General features: G+C 37.3%; 1 protein-coding gene across 1 annotated transcript in view; it reads right to left on the bottom strand.

The window, feature by feature from the left end:
* Nucleotides 1-21,988, bottom strand: part of Alox5 (arachidonate 5-lipoxygenase) — a 64,759-nt gene that overhangs the window by 26,690 nt on the left and 16,081 nt on the right. The window contains exon 3 of the mRNA XM_076834566.1: nt 14,376-14,457. Within this exon, the coding sequence (XP_076690681.1) occupies nt 14,376-14,457 (82 nt within the window). The remainder of the gene's footprint in view (nt 1-14,375; nt 14,458-21,988) is intronic.

The raw sequence follows: 21,988 nt of genomic DNA, 5'->3' as shown, positions 1-21,988 counted from the left end.
AGGCTGAGGCAAGAGGATCATGAGTTCAAAGCCAGCTTCAGCAAAAGCGAGGTACTAAGCAACTCAGTGAGACCCTGTCTCTAAATAAAATACAAAATAGGGCTGGGGATGTGGCTCAGTGGAGTGCCCCTGAGTTCAATCCCCAATATACCCGCCCCCCCACAGAAAAAGCCTAAAATACTTTTAATAAAATCTTCTGTTTTACTGTTATGAAACTCCTCATGTTTTTCATGGTATTCTGAGCCCACGGTCTCTCTCTAGGATCATAAGAAGTGACCAGGAACCAGACAGAGTCCCTCCGACAACAAAGGCATTGTGAAAAGTGATTTCTGTTACATGGTGCCTTGCATTTCTAACTGTTGGCTTACTTACATAGCATCATTCTAGTTTCTTCGATTTGATAACATTCTTCTTCCTTAAATTTATTTTTTTAATGATTTGTATGCTGATGCTAGTAAGAGAAAAATGTGGACAAGTACGCAAATAATTTTCTTTTGTTTTGGAAAATCATTCAAGGTATCACCAATATAGTTAAAATTGAGCCAGTCATTTGGGAGTCCCACTGGTAGAAACTACTTATTAGATAATTATCATTACTCATGCCAACTTAAATTACTAATGACTTCCTCCTTGCCACTGGGTAGCTTATGAGCTCTAATCAACACTAAGAGCTTATTGGACCTATATTTTTCAGTGATCCCCAAAATAACATACATGCCAGCAGACGGCATTTACATTTTAAGTTGAGAGTTTACTTAGAAGAGAAATTGGGAACATTTACTCAATAGACAAAACATTTTCTCTGCCTGTCCTTCCTCATTCTCCTTGGGATGCAGCATCAATGGGCAGAAATACCCTACCTGAAAAGTTAAGAGACAATGGGGCCCAGCGTATAGAGATGGGACAGTTTGCTAGCAAGTTTGCTACTGCCCACTTGAAATCAAACCCCTATGCTCCTTCTGCTATGGCCTGAGACATCCTGACAGGTTGACCCACAGGAACCAAAGGCCTCACACTCAGACAAAAATAGGCAAAGAAAAAAAAATTATACTTCACTAAGGAAGATCAAGAGGAACAACTAGGCAGAAGTAAGGAAGAAGCAGGAAAGACATTTGTGTGTGTGTGTGTGTGTGTGTGTGTGTGTGTGTGGAGAGAGAGAGAGAGAGACAGAGAGAGACAGAGACAAAAAGAGAGAATAACTTAAGGAGATGCAAATAGTATAATTCAATGTAAAAAGACTTTTCCAGACACAAATATGGTTTCTAAGTTAAGAATTTAATATGGAAATAGAAAAAGAGAATAGTCACTCTAAGTATGATCGGTCTCCTAGAAGACAAAATCAATTCATTCTAGAATTATTGAGCACCTCTTAGGGCAAGAAATGTTACATGCACAAATAGAAGGAAATGTAACAAATGCAGAGCAGAACCACAAAGAAATTGAAATCAAGAGTGAAACTATGAGAGAAATGAAGCCCAAACACAGAAAATTTAAAATGCAAACAATAAGAAGTCCAGAATGAGAGAGGAACACATGGAGAAGTTTTTTTTAAGAAATAAAAGAAATTGAAGAAAACATCCTTAAACTGAAAAATGATTTAAATATTCTCAGTTCCAGGAAAAAATATACGATTACTATATTTCTCATGTATCACACTGAAGTTAGGAAGGCAGTGTCATTTGGGAGTCCCACTGGTAGTAACTTCCTATTAGATAATTATCATTAGTCATGCCAATTTAAATTACTAATGTCTTCCTCCTTGCCACTGGGTAGCTTATGAGCTCTAATCAACATTAAGAGCCAAAAGTTTACCAACATTGCTTTTAGATCATCTTCTAACAAGTCAAGTGATAGGTAGGGACAGGTGAGGCACAGACTCAGATATACTACCCTGTGCCCTTCTGAGGAAATTAACTGAACAAGTATAACTACATAAAAATTAAATTCCAATGAAGCACAAAACTCCTGAACATTATACTAAAGATATTTTTCTCATCATTTGTACATTGGCCTTTAAATCATTTTATATTCAATATGAGGTATATCCATTGAACCCCATGTTCAAAAATCTGTAATCATTTGGTTGTCTTGACACCCATTCCTGTTTCAGAACACATATATTCACACCTGTTGTCCTACTCATTAAGAAGTGAACATTCTTTTAATCATACATAATTTTTGATAAACATATAGGATCTCTTAGCAATACCCAAACACACTCATTATGCAATACTAAACCTAATATTACCACAATACTTAGAGCTATTTGGAATCCATGCCTATACATGAATATACAATGCCTTGAATATTTAAAACATCATTTAAATTTTCCTTTTTAAATTCACAGGAAATACATTGTGTATTCTTCCTTGATATATATTCAAGCATCATCTAGGGAAAAAATTGGTACACATAAAATACATCGTATATCTTTCCCTCTCCAAAACACTATAGTTTTCCAACATTAGAAGAGGTATGGTGAAAAATTATCTGATATACATATTCATTTCATAACAATAAAATTCTGAAAAAAAACAACAAATGTAATCTTAAATAAATAAAAATTACTTTTTTGGAGATTCCATCTATTCAATATGAAGAATAACAGTGGTGTAAATAATGAAAAATAAAAGACAAAATTATTGTTCTAATAATGTGGCCAAGGTAACTAAGTAACTACAAAGACTCACTAAAAGTAATCGAGATTAGAACCAACAAAATAGTTCAGTAAAGTGTCAATACAAGGTAAATATCATTCAACCTATTTAGTTATTTCAAAAACTTCTGAGGTGTTTATAGCAGCACAATTCACAATAGTCAAATTATGGAACCATATAGGTGTCCACCGATGGATATACGGATAAAGAACATGTGATATATATAAAATGTGGTTTTATTCAGCGAAAAAGATAAACGAAGCTATGTCATTTTTGAGAACATGGATACAATTGGAGAATGTTGTGCTAAGTAAAATTAGTCAGACTTCAAAAATGAAGAGTCTTAAGTTTTCTCTCATATATAGAAGCAAGAGAGGGAAAAGGAAAGAAGAGGAACCTCATGAAAATAGAAGAGAGACCAGTAGACGAGAGGAAGGGGATCAGGGGAGGGAAGAACAGGGAGGAAAGGAGGGCATGGGGGAATGAAATTGACCAAATTATGCTTTTGCATGTATGGATATATCACAATGAATCCCATTATTATGTGTAGTTAAAATTACAAGAAAACAAAAAAACTTACAAGGTCGTGCTGTGACATGGTTCATTCCCCAAAGGTTCACATGTTCAAGCTTACCCCAGTGTGCTTTAAGAAGTGGGGCCCAGTGGAAAGTCCTTAGGTCAGTGGGGGCTCTGCTTTCATAACTGGATTAATGCTGTTTCCAGGGAGTGGGTCAGGTCTCATGGGATCAGATTAGTTCTAAAGAGAGCTGGTTTTGTTGTAAAGTGAGGCCATTCACACTTTGGTCCTTTCTGCTCATGGTTGTTTTCCTTTCTGCTTCTCTGCCATGTTGCGATACAAAGGTTTCTCACCAGGATGCTGGTGCCATGTGGTTTAGGCACACCAGCTACCAAAATTATGAGCCAAATAAACCTCTTCATAAGTTAACTGGCCTCAGATAGCTTATCATAAAAACATAAAATGAACTAATATAGGTAACTATATTATTTCCTCCATCTTAAAGATGAGAGAATTGAGGCCCACAGGACCCAATTGTGGGAGCTGAGCCCCACACTCTATTCCAGGCCCATGCACCCAACCGCCATCCTGTGCCAGCTGTGTGCCACGGGTGCCATTCCCAGTGAGCAGCAAAGAATGTATTATCTAATAAATGATGCTGGGAAAGTTTGACTCCTACTTGACATCATGTACAAAGACCCAGGGTAGATGAATTAAGAGTCTAAACTAAAAACAAAACTATAAGAATATCAGGCAAATACATAGAAGTATTTGGGTAATATTGGCGTGTGGAAGATTTTATTAAGCAAAGTAGAAAGCTCAAAGGTTATAAAGGATAAACAGTACATATTAGTTTAACTCTAGATAGGGCAGAGGGGTGGGAGGGGAAGGGAGGGGGCAGAGGGTTAGCAAGGATGGTGGAATGTGATAGACATCATTATCCAAAGTACATATATGAAGACAAAATTGGTGTAAACATAGTTTATATACAACCAGAGATCTGAAAAATTATGCTGTATATGTGTAATAAGAATTATAATGCATTCTGCTGTCATTTATTATTTAAAAATCAATTAAAAAAGAAAATTTTAAAAAATTAAAATATTTTGTGACAAAAACAAACAAACAAATAAAAAATGCTATGCATATAGAAAAGAGAAACTACACTTATATATAAGAGCTTCTATAGATATTAAGACAAGAACTCACAGAGAAATAAAACATACAAACAGGCAATTTAAATAACAGGCAATGGACAGGGGAATGCAGATTAAAAACAACACTAAGGTCTCAGGGATTTTTCAATTGTCAAATATTGAAAGAATAGGTGTCATAAGTTATTGGCAAAGTTATGAGAAAAAGTTATCTTTTTTAACACAATCAATGGGACTGAAAACATTATAATATTTTGTAAAAAGAATTTTTGTCAGTATTTCTTAAAATAAAAAGTGCTAACTTGACCCATCAATGGAAGTTTTGGAAATGAACCTGCTAGTGAAGCACCAGTGCATAAAAATGTTTGTACAAGTTGCCTCTTTGCAGCACTGTTTGCAATGTCCAAAACCAACATACACACAAAAGGGAAATCTGCTGAATGTCTGTCATTAGGGGGATGGTTGGTTGAGTTTACGGTACATCCACATGAAGCAAGAAATATGTGGCAATTTACAAAGAGGAAAACAATGAGATAGTATTTCACACCTGCGTAAGATGAACAAGAATTAAAATGTCTCAAGATGGGAAGTGTGTTGATGATGTAGGTAAACAGCAACCATCAGGGACATCTTCCAAAGGTATAATTTGGCAGAACCTCTTGGAAAAACCAGTCTTCGATATCTAGAACACTTAAAACATGTGCAGTTTGCAAACCTGCATGTTTACTTCTAGGAAAATTCCCTAGAGTAACTCTCCCAGGAGAACACAGAAATATATGAAAGAAATAGCAGGAAAGTTAAAGACAGCCCACATTCTCACCATCTGAAGAGCCAATGAGCATAGAGGATTATGCATACAATGGTACGAGGCTGGGAATGCATCTTGGTAGGAAAGCCCTTGCCTAGCCTGAGAGAGAGCCTGGGTTCACTTCCTAGCACTGCCAAGGCACAAATCATACAATGGTTGGCTATACAGAAGTCGAAATTAAGGAATGACATCTGTGTCCGCTGGATGCTCTTCAAAACATAGAGGTGAGTGAAAATGAGAGGCAACAGATAGATTAGGTTAAATGATGTGGATGGCAGAACACACAAACTGCTGCTGGGGGTGTGCTTGGGCGTCACACTCACAGTCGTGGGCCGCAGGGGTACAAATTGGCTCAGCTGCTCTCTCTCCCTGCATTATTGAGCCAGGGAGGCAGGCCAGCTGGGTATGTGGCTTTCTGATTTATTGGGGACTATTCTGTGTCATCCCTTTACTTCCAAACTCTAATATGGAAGCCTGAGAATTCATGTGAAAGAGGAACTCCAGGATTGTGCAGATCACACAAAGTTCAGTGTTTCCTGAAGGGAAGAGAAGGAAGGAGTCTGAGAAAGTAGAAGGAGAAAGAAATGTAGAAGGAGAAAGAAAAATGACAGTTAGGTCTAAGAAAGGGACAAAATATCTCTCACAAACACACACACACACACACACACACACACACACACACACACACACACACAAATCCTCTAGTCCTTGCCACAAATCCAAGATTGTGATGATGTTAAACAGCTTCCAAAGAATCTTGGTAGGTGAGTGGAGAGCAAATCTACTCAGGTTCCCACTAACTATGACTCAGGTACTAAGGCTGATAACAAATTAAATTAATCTATAGACATTTTATCTTAACCCAGTTCCACAAGCTAGAAGTGCTTGGAGAATTGGCTATAAGGACTTTGTGCAGATACTTGAAGTTTGGAAATGAAACCAAAGAAGAAACATAAAACTAAAAAAGCCCTCTGTGATGGGAGCAGCATTATAAGACAACACCCTGGGCACTGTACCAACTGCAAGTGCCTCAAAACACCGTGTGATCCCCAAGCAATGAGACTTGCACATGAGTCTCTAAAGCAATTGGAAATTTCATATATCCTAAACACAACCCACAGTAAAGTCAGATCACAGTGTCACACCTGACACTACAGGCATATCAGTTTTATTTGTGATTTTTTTGTGTGAAATAGAATATATTAATCTATGTATGCATGTATATGTGTATATATGCACACACGTGCAGAAATATGCACAAAATACCTGTCTAGCCACCTCCCAATGAGAACATTACCGTTACCCTCAACCCCTAGCCCTTGTAACTATCATGTTTACTTTTTAATATGCTTGTTTTTGAGACAAGACTGGCTTTGAACTCCTGGGCACAATCTTCCCATAACGGCTTCCCAGGTACCTGGGACTATAGACATGTGCCACTACATCTTTACTATTATGAGAATCACTTCTTGTTACTCTTTTGTTCTTTCCACTACTATACATTACCCTAAACAATATAATTCAAACTTTATGGATTGGTTAAACATGTTGTATCTGACTTCTTTCCTTCAACATTGCATTTGTGAAGTTCATCCCCATTGCTCTCTAAAATTATGACAGTTTTTTAATCTGCTCTACTGTTGATAGGCATTTGGTTGTTTCCATTTGTTGGCTATCATGAATAATGTTGTTGTTTACATCCAGGTGCACATGCATATGTATTTGGATCTAGGAATAGAACGTCTGGGTCACAGAGTGTACAAAAACTGCATTTCCTAGAGATTGTATTCTGCCAGCAGTTATATGAGTGTTGCCATCTCTTCACATCTTTTTAATACTTGGGTATTGTCTAACTATTGGCATTTTGCCCACCTGGATTTTGAAGTAGGAATTCATTGTGGTCACACTTCTGATTTCTGTGATCAGCACTAAAGCAAAGCACATTTTTATATATTTGGTTTCATATTTTGTGCAGGACTGGTTCCACTGCTTGCACATGTTTCACTAGATCAACAGTCTCATTCTTATAGATTTATAGGAATGCTTTATGTACTAGATGTTCTAGGAATAATTGCCCTTGTCAATCACTCCATGACTAGTCTTCACCTTCATTCTCTCCTGTTTTGTGTTTGCTTGCTTTTTGAGACAAGGTATTGCTATGTTGCCCTGACTAGTTTTGAACTCCTGGGCTCAAGGAATTTTCCCACTTCAACCTTGAAAATATCTGGGACCACAATTTTGCACCACTATGCCTGGTGTGGTGTCTGTCAATAAATAGAAGTTCTTCATTTTGAGACAAGTGAACTTGCCAATTCTTTCCTTTACAGTTAATATGTTTTTGAGTCTTATTTGAAAAAATAAATTTAACCTGGAGACTATGAAGAAGAATCTAACAGTCTAAAAGTTTTATAGTTTTGCCTTTAACCTTTTAAGTCTAATCAATCCCCAAGTTGAATTTTCTGAATGACAAGAGGTGCAAACAAAGTTCTTCCTCTACATTTCCTCCTCTCTTTTTCCTCCACATTGGCCTCTCTCCTTCTTCCAGATGGACATGCAGCACCCAGGAACATTTATCAACAGTGCCCTCTTTACCATATCAAGTGTCCATGGATGTATGGCTCTGTTTCTCATTTCTTTATTCTGTATTGTGGAAATCTTTCTGACATAAAGGGGATGCAGCTAAAGGTTTTGAGGTTGGGGCAATCACATTCTCAGTGGAGTGGCTGCTCAAGCAAAGGATGAAGGAGGAAGAGCTAGGAGATGAGATGCTTTTACAAATTGGGAAAGTTGAAAGAAAAATGCGGGGGATGGTATTCAGAGATTAAAAGTATTTGTTGAAACGGGAACACCAGCCAGGCTGGTGATTAAGTTAATAGTGCTGCATTCATGCAATGGAATATACTAACATGAACACTAGAAGGATTTTAAAAATATGGGGAAATGATTCTGCTGTACTGCTAAAATAAAGAGAAGGATGTAATGTCATCTGTACAGCACAATCCCAACTCCCCTCACCCCCAAAAAATAAATGAATAAGAAGAGGTGAAAACACCTGACAGTGAATTATAGATATTTTTCTGTTTCTATATTATTCCCCTTCTTTTGCTTTATTGAATTGAAAACAAATCTCTGATATACTGTACATTCCTTGAAGGAAGTATTGAGGAATTTGTAAAAAGGTATAACACTCAAGGCTGCAAGAGTCCTGGTGACCATGCTCTCACTAGAATGTTCAGAATGATTCCTTCCACTTCATTCTCTTGGAAGGAATCATACATTGAAATGTTTCCAGGAACCAAAGCAGGAAGTAAAATGTGAGAAGCCTTGGTACATAAGAAAGAAAGGTGTAGCCTAGGAAAGGCTGGAGCACAGAAGCCCAGCTGACTCAAAGCTCCATAACAGCCCACCCAACACAGAGACCGGAGACAGCCCACAGTGAACTGCTTCCAGAGGAGCAGTCTTGATCATGTGCTATTATTGCTTAAATAGTTTTACTGAGATACAATTTTACACTGTAAAATTCATCCCTCAAATTTACACAATTAGGAGGGGTTTTTTAGTGTATTTACAGAGCTGTGCAACCATCATTATCATCTAATTTTGGAATATTCTTACTCCATAAAGAAGTCTTGTCAGCATTAATAGTAACTCCTCATTCCCCATCCCCAAATCAGCTTTAGGCAATCACTAACAACTAATATGTTACTATAGGATTGCTTCTTCTGGGCATTTCATAAAGATAAAATCAAACCAACACTGAACATGGTATGGTGTGTATGCCTGTAATTCCACCAACTGGAAGGCTAAGGCAGAAAGATCACAAGTTCCAGTCCACCTTATGTGATTAAGCAAGACCCCATTTCAAAATAAGAAATAAAAATGGCTGGGATGTAACTCAGCAAACTCAGTAGTAAAATACTTCAGGGTTCAACCTCAGAATCACCACCAAAAAAAAAAAAAAAAAAATACGATCACAATATGTGTTTCTTGTGAATAACCCTTTCATTCAGCATATTGATTTTTGAGATTCATTCATTTTTAATGCTAGATTATGTCCTACTTTATATATATATATATATATTATCTTTGGTCAGTTAATGGAATTCAAGTTGCCCCCACTTAATTCAAGTCCCTTGTTAAATATATGGTTTGCATATATTTTGTCCTGTGGATGGAACACAGACCCATGCATGCTAGGTTAAGTGTTCTACCACTGAGCTGCACCCCAATCCCTGATTCATTATTCTTGAGTAGACATCTAGGAATAAAATCACTGGACCAAAGCTCAGCTTAAGATTCTGAGGAACTTCCCGACTGTTTCCCCCAAGTGGCTACATTGCTTTCCATTCTACCAGTGGTGTATCAGGGCTCCCATTTCCCCACATCTCCATCCACACTTGTTATTTTCTTAATTATTATTTTACCCATCCTAGAGGGTGTGACTTGCTATCTTGTGCATTTGATTTTCATTTTCCTGATGACTAACAATGTTGAACATTTTTCATGTTTTTATTTACCATTAACAAATTTTGTCTGGAGAAATGACTCCTTAAAGTCTTTGCTGATTTTTAAATTGAATTATTTCTATTTTTAAAAATTGAATTGTTAGAGTTCTTGATATATTCTGCATCCAAGTCCCTTGTTAAATAAATGATTTGCAGAGATTTTTCCATTCTGTGAGTTGTCTTTTTCACTTTCATGATGTTTCTTTAAAATATAGAAGTTTGAAATTTTGATAAACTGGGTTATTTTTTTCTCTCTGTGCTCTTGGTGAGATACAATTTTCTACTGTAAAATTCATCCCTCAAATAGCTCCAACTGAGCTATTTTTTTTTTCTATCTGTGCTCTTGGTGTCTTATCTAAGAGGTTTTGCTGAACCCAAGAGTAAAAAGACTTACTCCTATGTTTTCTAAGAGTTTTATAGTTTTAGCTTTTCCATTCAGTTTGATGATCTATTTTGAGTTGATTTTTAATTTTTCCAGAATTATTGAAATATTATTCCAATACCATAAAATTCACCTATTTCAAGTGTACAATTCGAGGCTTTTTAGTATATTTACAGATGCGTGAAGCCATCACAATAGTCAATTTTAGAACATTTTCATTACCCATAAAAAAACCCTATATCTTTTAGCAGCTATATCTTTTATCACCACTCCTGCTCCTCCCCAGGTTACTGCTATATTTTAGGTAAGCGTTCCCCAAAGATCTACGGGTTAAGGCTTGGTCCCTAGCTGTGGCATTATTTGGAATTAGTGGAAACTTTAAGGAGTGGGATCTAGTGGAAGAAAGTTGGTCATTGGATGTGTGTCTTTGAAGGACATACTGGGACCCTGGGCCCTTTTTGCTTCCCAACTGCTCTGAGGTGAGAACCTTTGCTCCTCCATCCCCTCTGTTCCCTGATGTGCTGCTTTGCCATAGGACCAGAAACAGAGAGGTCTCCTGACTGTAGGCTGAAACCTCCAAAACAGTGAGCCAAAGCAAACCTTTCTTAGGTTGATTATCTCAGGTATTTGGTTGCAGTGATGGAAAGCTAACTGACAATCACTGGTCTGCTTTCTGTCTTTAAAGATTTCCTTGTTCTGGATATTTCATATAAAAGGAATAATATAACAGATGGCATTTTTGTGGCTGGTTTCTTTCACTTAACAAAATGTTTTCAAGGTTTTATTATGCTGTAATGTAAACCATGTTGTATCATCTGTTGGTATTTTATTCTTTTTTATGATCAAATGATATAGATATGTTAGTTAATGGGCATTTGGTTTGTGCATACCTTTTGGCTATTATGAATAATACTGTAATAAACATGCACCTACAAGTTTTTATGTGGACATAAGCTTTCATTTCTTTCTTACCCCTATTTTTATGATGTTCATTTTTTATTGGTTCTTTTTAGTTAAACACAACAGTAGAATCCATTTTGATGTAGTTATGCAAGCATGGAACATATCTTATTCTAATTAGAACCTCGTTCTTATAGACATACATGACGGTGAGATTCACTGGGTATATGCCTAGCAGTGGAATTGCTGGGTCATATGGATACTCTCTGTTAAAACAGTTTGAGGAACTATCAGATTGTTTTCTGAAGCAGCTGTACCATATTACATTCCTACAAGCAACATGTGAGAGTTCTGATTTTTCACATCCTCATCAACCATTGTTATTGGACTTTTTGATTTTCCCCATCCTAGTGGGTGTGAAGTGTTTACTCAATGTGGTGCTGATTTCCCAGATGACTAACCTGTCAAGCATCTTTTCATGTGTTCATAGTCCATTTGTATATTCTCCTTGGAGAAATAGGTATTCAGATCCTTGCCTACTTTTTAACTGGGCCACATGTCTTATATCAAGTTTAAGTCTATTATAAAATATATGACTTATAAATATTCTTTCTCATTCTGCACTATTTTCTTAAGTGTCCTTTGAAAAATAAATATTTTAAAATGTGACAATATCAATTTTCTTTTATTGCTTATGCTTTGGATGTTATTTCAAAGAACCCTTTGGTAAATTTAAATTCACAAATGGTTTCTTCACAGAGTTTTATAGTTTTAGCTCTTACAGTTACTAATTGATGCATTTTGAGTTGATTTATGTATATGTGTATGTGGTGTTAGGTAAAGGTTCAACATCTTTCTTTCTTTCTTTCTTTTTTTGAATATTGGCTGTCCAGTTTTCCCAGCACCATTTGTTGAAAAGACTATTCCATTGAATTTTCTTGCTGCTTTTGTAAAAAAAAAATCAATTTACCATAAGTATAAAGGATTATTTCTGAACTTTCAATTCTAGTTCATTGAACTTTCAGTTCTATTCTATTGATCAATATATTTATCCTATGTCTGCAACATATTCTTCTTTTCTTTTTTCTTCTTCTGTTCTTCTGTTTCTTTTCTTCTTTCTTTTTTCCAGGACTGGGGATTGAACTCAGGGGCATTCTACTATTGAACTACATCTGAAGTTCTTTATTTCTATTTTTAAATTTTGAGACAGACTATTGCTAAGTTGTCCAGGTTGACCTGGAACTTGTGCCTCCTGCCTCAGCTTCCAAGTAGCTGGGATTACAAGCATGTGCCACCTCATCAGGCCAATATCACATTTTCTTGAGTACCATGGCTATATAGTAATTTTGGTATTGGGAAGTGTAAGTCCTACAACTTTGTTTTCTTTTAGCTTTTTAATTGCTTAGGGTATCTGGAGTCTTTTGCATTTCCATCTGAATTCAAGCTGGCATTTTGATAGAAATTGCACTGGATATGTATATCATTTGGGGTAATAGTGCCATTTTAACTAAAATTAAGTCCTTTGATGAACACGAAATATATTTCACCTTATTAAGGTCTTTTTCAATTATTTGCAGCATTGTTTTAGAGTTTTATTGTATAAGTCTTGAACTTCTTTTGTTAAATTCATTCATAAATAGTTTACTCATTTTGACATGGAAATATTTTCTTTATTTTTATTTCCAGATTGTTGGTTGCTAGAATATAGAAACAAATGATTTATTTGTCTATATTTATCTTTCAGCTTTTAACTTTGCAGTGTTAATTACTTCTAACCATTTTTTTCTTTCTTTCTCTTTTGGTAATTTTCTTAGGGTTTTCTATATGAACAATTGTGTCATCTATGAATGATTTTTACTTATTGTATTTATTGTACTCCAGTATATGTTGTATATATTGTATATACTGTATATATTGTACTCCAGTATATATTGTATATATTGTACTCCAGTATCTTTATTTCTTATTTTTCTTCAGTTACTAACCTGGATAGACCCACCACCTAGTGCAAGATTGTACAGAAATGGCAAACATGCACATCACTATCTTGTTCCTGAATCTTAGGGTGAACACATTCAGTCTTACCCAAGAACACTGATGTTAACTATGAGTTTCATGTAGATGTCATTTGTCATGTTAAGGGAATTCTTTTTAATTACTACTTAGTATTTTTATCATGAAAACTTTTTAAAAAATTTTTAAATGCTTTTTGACTATCTATAAAATGGGGTTGTAAAGTGGTTTTTTGTTGTTGTTGTTCTTTGGTTTTTCTTTATTGATACATATATTATTAGAACAATTGATTTTGGGGTGTTAAACCAAACTTGTTTACCTGGGCAAAGGACCATCTATTCATATTGAATAGTTCCTTTTATATACGGATAAATTTGGTTTGGTAGTATTTTGTTGAAAATATCTACACCGATATTCATATGAGATTTTCGTATATTATTGATCATTTCTTATGCTTTGTTTGTCCGATTTGATATGATACTATGAATGGTATTTACTTATTGTAAAAACCACGATGAGTTTATGCAAGATTGGTATTAATTTCTTAAATGTGCGACAGAATTCAACCAGTGGAGCCTTCTGAATCTGGGTTGTTATTTGTAGAAATTTGTAAAATTATTAAACTCTTTCCTTATGAGTTATTTATTCAAATTATCTAGTTCTTTCTAAGTCAGTTTGACAGTTTGATATTTATCTAGGATTTCAACTAAGTTGACTAATTTGTTGGCATACAGATATTCATGCTCTTCCCCCCTCCTTTTATCTTGCAGTACTAGGGATTAAATTCAGGGGTGTACCACCGAGCTATACCCCCAGGATTTCATCATTTTTTATTTTTATTTTAAGACAGGGTCTTGCTAATTTACTGAGGCTGGCCTTGAACTTGTCAACCTTCTGACTCAGTTTTCCAAGAAGCTGAAATTACAGGCATGTACCACCATGCCTGGCAGTATTCTTTTATTATTATTATTATTAAATCTAATCTCTGTGACTATTGATTTTTCCTCTCATTTTGAATCTTACTAATTTCAGCCCTCTCTTTTTCTTAGTCAGGGAAATAAGGTTTGTAGTTTCATTACAGATCATGCATCACTGACATGTATGATGTATTATTAGAAGACACAAAAGCTGAGGGCAACCCCTACCACAGCAGGTGGGAGAACTTCAGTCAAACCGGAGCTTTTGCTACCATCTTTCTGCTACAGACAACATGGTTGGTCTCACGATTTTTCCACAAGTCTCTTCCTCTTCACCATTTCTGCCTGAAATAGTAGGTAATGTGAAGCTTGGTGATTGTGGCATCACCATGGAGAGCTGGTGCCTTCATGACTTACCTGCAGATTAGGTCATAAGCTTTGATCAGGGTTTATCTAACACCATGCACCTGAGAGGGAAGAAACCATGGCGCATGGCCAACTTGATCTAATGCTATAACTCACCGGTACTGTTTTTGCCGCGTTTCCAATTCTTTACGTCTGTGCTGCTTGAGAATGTGAATTTGGTCATCTCGGGCCAACTTTGCTGTGAAAGAAGAATAAGTATAAAAGGATTCGCAGAAAAAAAGGATAACAATGTCCAGTGTCCATGTTTTCTTCAGACTCCATCCCACACTGCGTGTTTTACTTATGCCATCGAATTTATGCCTGATAACACACCCTCATTTTATGGTTAAGAAATGGAGCCTTAAGGGAGAGAAGATGGCGGCGAATAGAGTGTATCACCCCCCGTGTACCGCGTCAATGCGCAGGTGAATAACGAGTTAGAACGACCAAAAGCTATCTTGTTAGGAATTTCCAGCAAAATTGGGGTGCACCAAAACCTAGAGGAAGGATTTCCATCACTGAGGACCAGTTACTGGGTCTCAACTGCGAGTGAACTGTGCGCCCGGAGATCCAGGCTGATTGATCCGCGGCCCGCCCCGCGGCTAGAGATGGGGGCACCGAGAAGCAGCCAGCAACGCACAGAAATGGCGCTTTGGATTCTGTGGAGTCCTGCCGGCTGTGCCCTCACTGAGCTCTGGGCTGAGTTCGGGGTTTGAGACAGGGGAAGGAAGCGGTCCAGTTCTGTCCCCCACACGGGACAGTCCACCAAGGAAGCCAGCGGCCACCATCTTGGAGAGCTGACATCACCATCGCCAGTTTCCGACAGATTGCAGCAATAGAACAGTTGTGTGTTATTCAGCCCATCTCCCATACATCGGGGAATTCGCATAAAATCTTTCCCTAGCTTTCCGGGGGAGGGACGTCAGGTGCCTTTACCTTTCCCCACGCCTCTATTCATAAAACAAACTCTCCTCAAGTTCAAGAGTCAAATAGACCACAGCACAATACTTTTGGGTGACTTCAACACACCGCTGTCTCCATTGAACAGATCCTCCAGACAAAAGCTGAATAAAGAAACTACAGAACTCAATAACACAATCAATAACCTAGACTTAACCAACATATATAGAATATATCAACCATCATCAAGTGGATACACGTTCTTCTCAGCAGCACATGGATCCTTCTCAAAGATAGACCATATATTATGCCATAGGGCAACTCTTAGTAAATATAAAGGTGTGGAGATAATACCATGCATTTTATCTGATCATAATGGAATGAAATGGGAAATCAATGATAAAAGAAGGAAGGAAAAATCCTGCATCACCTGGAAAATGAACAATATGTTACTGAATGATCAATGGGTTACAGAATACATAAAGGAGGAAATCAAAAAATTCTTAAAGATAAATGAAAATACAGACACAACATATCGGAATCTATGGGACACAATGAAAGCAGTTTTAAGAGGGAAATTTATTTCCTGGAGTTCATTTCTCAAAAAAAGAAAAAACCAACAAATAAATGAACTCACACTTCATCTCAAAACCCTAGAAAAGGAAGAGCAAAACAACAGCAAATGTAGTAGAAGGCAAGAAATAATTAAAATCAGAGCAGAAATCAATGAAATTGAAACAAAAAAAACATTGAAAAAATTGATAAAACTAAAAGTTGTTTTTTTGAAAAAATAAATAAGATCAACAGACCCTTAGCCATGCTAAGGAAGAGAAGAAGAGAGAGAGCTCAAATTACTAACATAAGGGATGAAAAAGGCAATATCACAATGGACATTACAGAAATACAGAAGATAATTAGGAATTATTTTGAAACCCTATATTCCAATAAAATAGAAGATAGCGAAGATATCGATAAATTTCTTAAGTCATATGATTTGCCCAGTTTGAGTCAGGAAGATACACACAATTTAAACAGACCAATAACAAAGGAGGAAATAGAAGAAGCCATCAAAAGACTACCAACCAAGAAAAGCCCTGGACCGGATGGATATACAGCAGAGTTATACAAAACCTTCAAAGAAGTATTAGTACCAATACTTTTCAAGTTATTTCAAGAAATAGAAAAAGAAGGAGCTCTTCCAAATTCATTCTATGAGACCAACATCACCCTGATCCCGAAACCAGACAAAGACACTTCAAAGAAAGAAAACTACAGACCAATATCTCTAATGAACTTAGATGCAAAAATCCTCAATAAAATCCTGGCAAATAGAATACAAAAGCATATCAAAAAAATTGTGCACCATGATCAAGTAGGATTCATCCCTGGGATGCAAGGCTGGTTCAATATACAGAAATTAATAAATGTTATTCACCACATCAATAGACTTAGCCATAAGAACCATATGATCATCTCGATAGATGCAGGAAAAGCATTGGACAAAGTTCAGCATCCCTTTATGTTCAAAATACTAGAAAAACTAGGGATAACAGGAACTTACCTCAACATTGTAAAAGCTATATATGCTAAGCCTCAGGCTAGCATCATTCTGAATGGAGAAAAACTGAAGGCATTCCCTCTAAAATCTGGAACAAGACAGGGATGCCCTCTCTCACCACTTCTATTCAATTTAGTCCTCGAAATACTAGCCAGAGCAATTAGACAGACAAAAGAAATTAAAGGCATAAAAATAGGAAAAGAAGAACTTAAATTATCACTATTTGCAGATGATATGATACTATATCTAACAGACCCAAAAGGGTCTACAAAGAAACTACTAGAGCTAATAAGTGAATTCAGCAAAGTGGCAGGATATAAAATCAACATGCATAAATCAAAGGCATTCCTGTATATCAGGGATAAATCTTCTGAAATGGAAATGAGGACAACCACTCCATTCACAATATCCTCAAAAAAAATAAAATACTTGGGAATCAACCTAACAAAAGAGGTGAAAGATTTATACAATGAAAACTACAGAACCCTAAAGAGAGAAATAGAAGAAGACCTTAGAAGATGGAAAAATATACCCTGTTCATGGATAGGCAGAACTAACATCATCAAAATGGCAATATTACCCAAAGTTCTCTATAGGTTTAATGCAATACCAATCAAAATCCCAACAGCATTTCTTGCAGAAATAGATAAAGCAATCATGAAATTCATATGGAAAAACAAGACTCAGAATAGCAAAAGCAATTCTAAGCAGGAAGTGTGAATCTGGAGGTATAGCGATACCAGATTTCAAACTGTACTACAGAGCAATAGTAACAAAAACAGCATGGTACTGGTACCAAAACAGGCAGGTGGACCAATGGTACAGAATAGAGGACACAGAGACCAATCCACAAAATTACAACTTTCTTATATTTGATAAAGGGGCTAAAAGCATGCAATGGAGGAAGGATAGCATCTTCAACAAATGGTGCTGGGAAAACTGGAAATCCATATGCAACAAAATGAAACTGAATCCCTTTCTCTCGCCATGCACAAAAGTTAACTCAAAATGGATCAAAGAGCTTGATATCAAATCAGAGACTCTACGTCTGATAGAAGAAAAAGTTGGCTCTGAGCTACATATTGTGGGGTCAGCCTCCAAATTCCTTAATAGGACACCCATAGCAAAAAAGTTAATAACAAGAATCAACAAATGGGACTTACTCAAACTAAAAAGTTTTTTCTCAGCAAGAGAAACAATAAGAGAGGTAAATAGGGAGCCTTCATCATGGGAACAAATTTTTACTCCTCACACTTCAGATAGAGCCCTAATATCCAGAGTACACAAAGAACTCAAAAAATTAAACAATAAGAAAACAAATAACCCAATCAACAAATGGGCCAAAGACCTGAACAGACACTTCTCAGAGGATGACATACAATCAATCAACAAATACATGAAAAAATGCTCACCATCTCTAGCAGTCAGAGAAATGCAAATCAAAACCACCTTAAGATACCATCTCACTCCAGAAAGATTAGCAGCCATTATGAAATCAAACAACAACAAATGCTGGCGAGGATGTGGGGAAAAGGGTACTCTTGTACATTGCTGGTGGGACTGAAAATTGGTGCGACCAATTTGGAAAGCAGTATGGAGATTCCTGGGAAAGCTGGGAATGGAACCACCATTTGACCCAGCTATTGCCCTTCTCGGACTATTCCCTGAAGACCTTAAAAGAGCGTACTCCAAGGATACTGCCACATCGATGTTCATAGCAGCACAATTCACAATAGCTAGACTGTGGAACCAACCCAGATGCCCTTCAATAGATGAATGGATAAAAAAACATGTGGCATTTATACACAATGGAGTATTGTGCAGCACTAAAAAATGACAAAATCATGGAATTTGCAGGGAAATGGATGGCATTAGAGCAGATTATGCTAAGTGAAGCTAGCCAATCCTTAAAAAACAAATGCCAAATGTCTTCTTTGGTATAATGAGAGCAACTAAGAACAGAGCAGGGAGGAAGAGCAGGAGGAAAAGATTAACATTAAACAGAGACATGAGGTGGGAGGGAAAGGGAGAGAAAAGGGAAATTGCATGGAAATGGAAGGAGACCCTCATTGTTATACAAAATTACATATAAGAGGTTGTGAGGGGGAAGGGAAAAAAAGGGAAAGAATTAAATTACAACAGATGGGGTAGAGAGAGAAGATGGGAGGGGAGGGGAGGGGGGAAAGTAGAGGATAGGAAAGGTAGCAGAATACCATAGTTACTAATATGGCATTATGTAAAAATGTGGATGTGTAATCGATGTGATTCTGCAATCTGTATTTGGGGTAAAAATGGGAGTTTATAACCCACTTGAAGCTAATGTATGAAATATGATATGTCAAGAGTTTTGTAATGTTTTGAATAACCAATAAAAATAAATTAAAAAAAAGAAATGGAGCCTTGGGGAGGTTGAATAGCTTTCTACCCAAGATCACGCACTTCAATAATGAATTTGCAATGCTAGACTCAAATCTCGTGCTCTTAGTCATTCCCTTTACAAAAGGCAATTCCATTTCTTCATCCTCCTGCCCAAACACTCAGCAAAACTTTGGATGATCATAGAATCAAACTAATGCATGAGTCAGACTTGGTTCTCATTGGTCTCTGTAGGGCTGGGACAATGATTCTCTGCATCTCTGTGGCAGGTGCAACGTATGCCATTTCTGGCTTGCTGTGTATTTCCACCTGGGGATGCTCACCTTCCACTGGGCCCCTCAGCACATTGCCTCTGCAGGAATCCTGGGGCTCCTGGCACAGAGCTGCCTGCTCACATCGGGGAAGACATTTTCTGGTCTTTGGTAGATATTTTTAAAACACAGAATAGCCCTGAAATTCTTATGCTGAACCAAAATGGCAGCTGATATAGAGATTTATTATTGCCCTAGAGAAAGCAGACCCACAGTTCTTAAATCCATTTATTTTCTTCATGAAGAAATGTATAATTTAAAACCCAACATTCAGATGAGGACCCCGTCTCATTCCCTGGGTTGCCTGAACACCGGGGACTGGGGAGGAAGCTCCCTCCTAAAACACTGCTGTGTCTTAGGCTGTGGGCATTAAAGGGAACCCTCCCCAACTTGGACTTACTTCTTTATACTTAAAGCCGTGTGACCCAGAGTAAGTTGTCTTGGCTTCCTCGCATGAAGAATGGAGATAAAAATGCCCAATTCCCAGGGTGCTGGTGGGGATTTAGTGAGAGAACACAGTAAAGCATGCTACAGTGTTGGCACCTGGTAAATGCCCAATAAATGGGAATTATAATTTTTTTCACCATGCTAATAACCAAAATGGGTCTGAGGTTTTCCTTCCTGCCTCTAAGTCTAGGCATCAAAGGTGGCTCATCTCTTGGCCTGGCCTGCTGTCATCTCATTTCAGGAGTTTGGAAGTTGGCTAAAGGCAATTCACTTCCTAGGTCCTTTAGAGCACATTAGATCATATCATGATTGTGTCTGATACCATTGTTTAAGGTAAAGATGGTGAACAGAGTCAATAGAACCCTGAGAATGAGGAGCCCAGATTTCTTGAAAAGGATATGATCATGTATAATATAATTAGCACACTAAAATGCAATATACTCTGTGGTGAAGCATCCAGTTTAATCAACTTCCATTCGACCAAACACTGATATTTTTGTAATACACACTAAAAACTAGGGGCTGGGGTTGTGGCTCAGTGGTAGAGTGCTCGCCTAGCATGTGTGAGGCACTAGGTTCTATCCTCAGCACCACATAAAAATAAATAAAGGTATTGTGTTCACCTACAATTAAAATATATATTAAAAAAAACTAATTACTAGAAAAATGAAATTGAAAAACAAACCAAATGTGAGAGAAGAATAGGAAAAGACTGAACAATGGGCACCAAGGTACAATTAGAAGAAAGCAGCTCTGGAGTGCTATTGCACAGTATGTTGACTACAGATGACAATCATGTATTGTATATTTCAAAAAGCTAAATGAAGGGATTTGGAAGTCTTCACCACAAAAAAAAAAAAGTGATAAATATTTGAGGAGGTAAATATGTTTAACCTGACTTAAACATTGCACAACATTACATGATGACACAATGATTAAAGGACATATTATACATGAAACATATATACATATATCAAACATTACATGATATCCCATCAATATGTACAACTTTTATTTTTTGTGTAGCAGTAAAATTTAAAAAAATGAACCAAAGACATTCAAAAATCAAGTCCTGTTTTCTATTATTCGATGAGACAGTCATAAAACTACTCTGCCAAGTTGCTATAAAAGTTTCCAAAACATAACTGGGTGCAGTGGCACCTGCCTGTAATCCCAGCAGCTCAGGAGGCTGAGGCAGGATAATCACAAGTTCAAAACCAGTCGCAGCAACTTAGCAAGGCGCTGAGAAATTTAGCAAGACCCTGTCTCAAAATGCAAAATAAAAAGGACTGGGGATGTGGCTCATGGTTACAAGCCACTGGGTTCAATCTCCAGTATTAAAAAAAAAAAAAATCCAAAATGCCTACTCTCAGCCTCTATCCTTACCACATTGCAAACCTGGACCCAACAGTTCTGAGATCACTCCAAGAACTCTCTGGCTCATTTCACCTCATTTCAGGCTGAGGACTCTCCATTATAGAGCCTGAAACCAGGGCTCAGAGAGGAAGATTATGGGGACACCCCAATCCCTGGGGAAGTAGAGGCAGCCAACATGGAAGGCTCCAGACCACTGAAGGGGAGATGACATGAATTGTAACAATGACTGCTCTCACGGGCTACAGGAAGCACTGCTGGGGTTCCTCTTTGCTAATCTACTTCAAAGAACCAGCCTATCTCTTGGTTGCCTCAGCTCTGAAGAGTTTCACTTCTTCGACTTCATGATATGAATAAATCAGAACATTTGCAGGTACAACATGGCAAGTTGAAAGAGAATGGCTATTCCTCCAGGCCCTGAGAGTCTTGGAAACTCCACGACTGCTGGGACTTCTGGGGGTATGGCAGTATGACGCACCCTGGATGACTGTAGCAGGGTTCAGGGGGAGTACCCAAGCACTGATACGACTGCCTGGAGGAAGCTGCCTCTTCACACTGATGTCTGGATGCTTGAGATAACCGAGACAGTGCTCTGACTTTTGTTTGTTGCAGAGGTGAAATGTTAGATTTAAGAGGCTATCATGTGGCAAGTGACAGAAGTACTTGTGGGGTGTGCCCCATTCTTCCCAGGTTGTTCAAAGGTTTGGCTGTTGTGCCACATGGTATATTAATGAAACCCACCAATTCTTTGATGTTCCTTCCAC

This window comes from Callospermophilus lateralis, chromosome 15 (genome assembly GCF_048772815.1).
Source record: "Callospermophilus lateralis isolate mCalLat2 chromosome 15, mCalLat2.hap1, whole genome shotgun sequence".
Classification (NCBI taxonomy): domain Eukaryota; kingdom Metazoa; phylum Chordata; class Mammalia; order Rodentia; family Sciuridae; genus Callospermophilus; species Callospermophilus lateralis.
The sequence above is the reverse complement of the archived record's forward strand: the minus strand, read 5'-3'. Positions and strand labels throughout refer to the sequence as shown.